At 46.3% G+C, this 7,084-nt stretch overlaps 1 protein-coding gene across 1 annotated transcript in view; it reads left to right on the plus strand.

Moving 5' to 3' along the window:
* The window catches only part of DNAH10 (dynein, axonemal, heavy chain 10), a 222,062-nt gene that overhangs the window by 16,080 nt on the left and 198,898 nt on the right, over window positions 1-7,084 (plus strand). Inside the window, exons 4-5 of the mRNA XM_011988890.1 lie at window positions 1,868-1,976; window positions 3,200-3,315. Coding sequence (XP_011844280.1) covers window positions 1,868-1,976; window positions 3,200-3,315 — 225 coding nt within the window. The remainder of the gene's footprint in view (window positions 1-1,867; window positions 1,977-3,199; window positions 3,316-7,084) is intronic.

Here is a 7,084-nt window from a genome sequence, read left to right on the forward strand (position 1 = left end):
ACCCTGTAGCCTTGAACTCTCGGGCTCAAGCGATCCTCCTGCCTCAGCCTTCCAAGTAGCTGGGACTACAGATGTGTGCCACCACGCCTGGCTAAGTGTTTTTTTTAACTTTAATTTTTTGGCCTGTTATGGTGGCTCACGCCTATAATCCCAGGACTTAGGGAGGCCAAGGCAAAGGATCACTTGAGGTCAGGAATTTGAGTGTAGCCCGGTCAACATGATGAAACCCGTCTCTACTAAAAACACAAAAATTAGCCAGGCTTGGTGGCACATACCTATAATCTCAGCTACTTGGGAGGCTGAGGCAGGAGAATCACTTGAACTTGGGAGACGGAGGTTGCAGTGAGCCAAGATCACGCCACTGCACTCCAGCCTGGGTGACATAGTGAGATCCGTCTCAAAAATTTTTTTTTTGTAGAGACGAGGTTTCACTACATCGCCCAGGCTGGTTTCAAACTCCCAGCCTCAAATGATCTTCCCGCCTGTAGCTGGGACTACAGGCGTGCACCACCATGCCTGGATAACATTTTGATTTTTTGTAGAGATTAGCGACCACTCTAATGCTGTTAGAGAATTAGCAATGAACTACAGGCTGTTTATGGCATGGCACCTGCTCCTAAGTGTGATTTTTTTTTTACCGTAGTCTATTGCTAGTTCTCTAATAATGTTGCTACTGCTGTCTATAGACTATTCCCCTACCAACCACGGGGCCGATGCCTTTACGCGTGCTGTCATTCAGTCCTCCAGAATCTGGTTGGTAGATGTTACTGTCCCATTTTATGGATGAGAAAACTAACGGCAGAGAGGATTCAGCCCCCTGACACTGAGTTGATGCCAAAGCCGCAGTGACTTTGCACAGTGCCTTTCTTTTTTTTTTGTTCTTTTTTTGGAGACGGAGTCTCGCTCTGTCGCCCAGGCTGGAGTGCAGTGGCCGGATCTCAGCTCACTGCAAGCTCTGTCTCTTATACACATCTAGATGTGTATAAGAGACAGGGACAGAGACCAGAGGAAAACAGGAACAAGCTTCCATATGTTCCCTCCCGGTAGAGTTTCATGGACTGCACTTAATTCTCCTGGTAGCTGTGAGTGACAACATGCATGAAGCATTGCCAACTAGAGAGGCTTACCTGAGCCTTGGTGTCTGGAGTTTTTACTGGGGATCAGTCACACAGTCATGGAGCATCCACGTGGCTGACCTTAGTTACTCAGCTCCCCTTCATCTCCAGCCCTCACCACCACCCTAGAGGTTGAACTGATGCTGTATGACTGGGGCCCCAGCAAACAAAAACAGGCATTCACCAAAATCATATTGTTCGCATACACCTTCAGGCATGGCCCAAGGCTGTAGGTACACAAAGACTCCCATATTAGGCAGGATATCCCAAAAGCTTGGAAGTTGTCACCCCAAGAGCCAAAGGCCAGTTCTGAAGACATTTGGCATCTGTGGGGTTTGGACAACACAGGCCTGCTAAATGAACCCTGTTCTGTAAAAACTCCAAGGTTGGAGTTTAAGGCTAGGACGTAAGCATTCAACCTGGTCTGTGCTTACCACAATCATGCTTCATTGCTTCATAAATATGTCCCATCTGCAAAACAAAATTCAAGCTCCATCTGGACCTTTGCCAGGTCGGTTTGTTTAGGTGTTGCTGCGCGGGTTGGTCAATAGAGGAGTCAGGCTGAGAGCTCAGAGTCTAGGTGAGTTTAGCTCCTGTGCTTAGCTGGTACCCACTGTGTGGCTGTGGCTGCATTGTCAGAACATGAGACCAGCCATTGTGTTGAGAGGAGGGCTTAGGTGTACTTGATATTAGGTTCTTTAGGTGCATGGATGTATCACAAGAATGAATGTTTTTTGTTCCCCATGTTTCAGAGAATTGTGAAGCACATTGTGGAAAAAATGCGTCTCCACATGCTCTGTGCCCCTCTTCCCACGGAGTTCCTGGACCAAAACGTGGTGTTTTTTCTCAGAAATACCAAAGGTACATTTCTGGCACGTGTGTGCGTATGTGTGTTGAGGGGGTGTGGTTGTGCATGCACTTGTTCACTCTTTCTGTTTGTCTTTTTGTGGTTATCTTTCACTTATGCCAAGCTCTCTTTCTTTTCCATACTGGGTTCTTATGTAGTCTTCTCAAAGCTAATTTCCAGTAAAGAAGTGTTAGATATAAAGAAATGTATTCAACCAATGATAGTGCATGTCTGCACATATTTGGAGAAGGTATGAAGACTGAAACTTGTGAAATAACGACTTCAATGGGTATATTTGTTGTGTGTGTTTTGTTTCCCAGTTAGATCAAGGGAACAGTCTTTAAAATGTTTACCTTTTAAAGTAACCTTTAAAATGTTTACCATGGTGATTGATTTTTGTTCAGGTAGAGTAAATACATATCAAATAAAACCTTGTTTGTTGGAAGGGTAGATGTTACCAAGTAGGTCTTTTCAAACAACCCATGACTCAAAAGATGCTTTGGCAATGAATTGAGAAAGACTTGCTGGGGAGTGAAGACAGGCGAAGCTAGTGCCCAAGCCAGTTTGGATGATTGTAACAAATTTCCATAGGCTGGGGGGCTTCGCCAACAAACATCTATTTCTCACAGCTCTGGAGGCTGGGAAGTCCAAATCAAGGTGCTGGCGGATCTGGCGTCTGGCGAGCGCCGCTTCCTGGTTCACAGACGGCGCCTTCTCCTATCCTCCTATGGTGGAGAGTCGAGAGAGAGAGAAAGCAAGCTCTCCTGTCTCTTCCCATAGGGACACCAATCCCATCGTGAGACTCCACCCTCATGACCTAGTCACTTACCAAAGGCCCCACCTTCTAATACCTTCACCTTGGGGATTTAAGCTTCATCATGTGGATTTTGGGGTCATTCAGTCCATAGCAGCAAGGAATCCAGCCAACATTTCTAGACAACCCAAACAATTTCTGGTTTTGGCCAGTGTTAGATACTCCAACCAGATCAGTGAATATGTGCAACTCTTGTGCGCTGTTCATACTAATCCGTGAACTACAGTGCATCGGTATCCATTTCAGCTTCTCATGGGCCCTCAGATTTGTTTAAATACAAATAGGGGATATTCTGAATCTGTAACCAGAACATTCCTTATAGCAACTTGGGAAGAAGGAGAAGATTCCTGTTCTCTTAGAAATGTTAACTGTTGGCTGCTCTCTCTGCCACTGACCTTACATTCTACACCTGTTTTTATTTAGAGGCAATCTCTGAAGCTACCGACATGAAGGAAGCTATGGAAATTATGCCGGAAACACTGGAGTATGGAATTATAAATGCTAATGTGCTCCATTTTCTGAAGGATATTATGTGTCAGGTAAACATGGAGAAAGGAAGAAATTCTAGTATTTCTGCAGTTGAGGTCATGTGGTTTTTTTATTCCACAAATAAGTAGTGGGCAGCTCTTTTGTCTCAGGTGCTGTTATGGACACTGAGGGTCAAGCAGTGGACAGGACAGTCAATGGCCCTGCTCTCTAGGAGCTTATGTAGGGGAAAGACATGGCACACCAGCACATCTATGAGAAAATACCAAGCGCTGACAAGTGGCATGAGGAAAATAAACCCTGATATGAGACAGAAATGGGCCATGCACACTGCATGTGTGTGCAGAGGGCATGGTGAGGAATGGTCTTGCTGAGGATGTGATGTCTAAGCTTTCTTTTTTATTTTTATTATTTTTTGAGACAGGGTCTCTCTGCCATCTAGTCTGGAGTGCAGTGGCACGATCACGGCTCACTGCAGCCTCAAACTCTCAAGCGATCCTTCTGCCTCAGCCTCCTGAGTGGCTGGGATTATAGGCATACACTACCATGCCAGGCTCATTTTTGTACTTTTTGTAGAGACAGGGTCTCACCATGTTGTCCAGGCTGGTCTCCAACTCCTGGGCTCAAGCAATCTGCCTGCCTTGGCCTCCCAAAGTGCTGTGATTATAGGCATGAGCAACCATGCTTGGCCTGAGCTTTATAGACCAAAAAAATGAAAAACTCATCAGCAGGCCTTTTTCATGAATGATAAGTTATTAGGGAAATGCACTAGGGAAGGAAGGAGGAGGTGATATTGAACTGAGACCCAAATGAGGCCAAGGCATCAGACACGATAGGATGTGGAGGAAGAGCATGCTGGGCAGCGAGAACAGCAGGTGCAAAGGCCCTGAGGTAGGAGCAGCCTCTGCTTGGCTCAGTAGCAGGAGGACGGCCAGTGTGGCTGGAGGGAGGGCTGGAAATGAAGGCAGGTTTAAGCAGGGGAACAACAGGATCTGGTTTGCATTTTACCTCCGGCTATTGCGGGAAAACATATTGCTGGGGTGGAGGGGAAGGAAAAACCAAATAGAAAGCCACGGAAGAGCCCAGGTGGAGGGCTGTATTAGTCCATTTTCATGCTGCTATAAAGAACAACCCATAATTTATAAAGGAAAGAGGTTAAATTGAGTCACAGTTCTGCATGGCTGTGTAGGCCTCAGGAAACTTAAAATCATGGTGGAAGGGGAAACAAACACATCCTTCTTCACATGATGACAGGAAGGAGAAGTGTTGAGCAAAGAGGGAAAAGCCCCTTATAAAACCATCAGATCTCATGAGAACTCACTCACTATCATGAGAACAGTGGCATGGGGGTAACCTCCCCCAGGATTCAATTACCTCCCACCAGGTCCCTCCCATGACACGTGGGGATTATGGGAACTACAATTCAAGATGAGATTTGGATGGGGACACGGCCAAACCACGTCAAGGGTGATGGTTATTTAGGCTTCAATCAGGGAAGGGAGGGAGAAGCAGACAGTGTGAGGAATGCCTTGAGGATCAGGCCATGGGACTTGCTGATGACCAGGATCTGGAGGCTTTGAAAAGTATCACAAGAATAGAGAGTACAAAAAATAACTCTTGGTCCCAGCACTTTAGGAGGGTGAGGTGAGAGGATTGCTTGAGGCTCGGAGTTTGAGAACAACCTGGGCAATATAGCAAGACCCCATCTCTAAAAAAAAAAAAAATTTAAAAAAGAATGACTGTTAGGATTTGGGTCTGAGAAACTGGGAGGATGGTGAAGTCATTACTGAGATGGAGGATGGGGAGAAACAGATATGGAGAGAAACTTTAGTGTTGTATTTTGCATGTTAAGCACAGGTGGCCTCTTAGACACTCAAGTCAAGGCGTAAAGCAGGACGTATGAGTCTGGAACTCCGCAGGGAACTCAGGGCATCCGTCTAGCAAATATTCATTGAGCACCTACTGTATTTCATAGCAATGAACAACTGAGACAAGGTCTCTGCCTCACGGAGCTTTCATTCTAGACGGGAAGATGTACATTAAGCAAGATCAATGAGAAAATATATAGTGTGTTAGATAGCAACAAGAGTTAGGGAGAAAAATGAAACCAGATCGGAAAGAAAAAGGAAACGAGGGGGATAGGGAGAGTTGACAGGGAAAGGTGGGGCTTTTGCAATTTTAGATAGGGTGGCCAGGAAGACTTCACTGAGAAGATGTGGATAAAAATGTCCAAACCAACACAGTATCCTCTTTTGCTTGGAGTATTGCAGTAGCCTCCAAAAAGTTCCCCCAGTTTCTGTTCTTACCCTCTACGCTACATTCTCCACATGCACCAGAGTGATGCTTTAAAATAGGGGCGTCATCAGCACAGAGATGGTGTGAAACCAAGGGACCAGGTGGAACAACCAAGGGAGGGAACAGAGATGGAAGAGATGAGGGGAGAGGAAAGTTAGCACATGGGGGATCCAGAAGCCAAGAGAAGATGATGCTTCGTGGGCGAAGGGAGGGGCCCGCTGTGCCACTTGCTGCTGGAGGTCAAGAAGGCACAGGCAAAGAAGAGCGGGAGGGCTTGGCCCTGGGTGACTTCCGTGTGAGCAGTTCTGGGGATGGGAGCAGACGAGGTCTCACTGAGAACAAGTCACCCCGTGAGTTAGGCTGTGGGGCCTCCCCACTGAGTTGCCAGCACACAAGGGGCGTTCCACCCGAAGATACCCTCCTTCATCGGGATGATCTCTTTTCCTAGTGTGACTTTGGAGGACTCAAGAACATTGGCTGCCTTCTTATTTATTTATTTATTTATTTATTTATTTATATTTTTGGTTTTTATTCATTTATTTTTGAGACAGGGTCTCATTCTGCCACCTAGGCTGGAGTGCAGTGGCGCAAGCATGGCTCACTGCAGCCTTGACCTCCCAGGCTTAAACGATCCTCCCACCCCAGCCTCCTGAGTAGCTGGGAGGATCACTAAAAATTAGCCAGGTGCACGCCATGCCACAATCCCTGGATGATTTTTGTATTTTTTTTTTTAGAGACAGTGTCTCAGTATGTTGCCAAGGCTGGTCTCAAACTCCTGGGCTTAAGTGATCTGCCCACCTCAGCCTCCCAAAATGTTGAGATTGCAGGCATGAGCCACCACACCTGGCCACGCTGGCTACCTTCTTATGCAAACGGAACTTTCCATTCTAAAATAACATCAACCCCATCTCTACCAAAAATAAAAAGAAAAATCTGCTGGGCACGGCTGTGGGCTACTCTGGAGGTTGAGGTGGGATGATTGCTTGAACCCAGGAGTTTGAGGTTGCAGTGCATGGTGGTCATGCCACTGCACTATAGACTGGGTGGCAGAGAGATACTCTATCTCTTAAAAAAAAAAAAAATAAAAATAAAATAAGATAACATCAAAACATGATGTGTAATTAATTATTCGTGGTTATATGCATTATGACAACCAGAGTCATGTCTAAAGGACACAGGGCTCAACTTGAAGAGGCTCATGCCAGCCACAGATGGGACATTTTGACCTTCAGTAAGGATAAAATTGCAGTGGATTGAAGCATAGAAAATATATTCAAATACGGCCGGGCGCAGTGGCTCATGCCTGTAGTCCTAGCACTTTGGGAGGCCAAGGTGAGTGGATCACCTGAGGTCAGGAGTTCGAGACCAGCCTGATCAATATGTTGAAACCCCCGTCTCTACTAAAATTACAAAAATTACCCCGGTGTGATGGCGGGCGCCTGTAGTCCCAGCTACTTGGGAGGCTGAGGCAGGAGAATCGCTTGAACCCAGGAGGTGGAGGTTGCAGTGAGCTGAGGTCGTGTTACT

This window comes from Mandrillus leucophaeus, unplaced genomic scaffold (genome assembly GCF_000951045.1).
Source record: "Mandrillus leucophaeus isolate KB7577 unplaced genomic scaffold, Mleu.le_1.0 Scaffold34, whole genome shotgun sequence".
NCBI lineage: Eukaryota > Metazoa > Chordata > Mammalia > Primates > Cercopithecidae > Mandrillus > Mandrillus leucophaeus.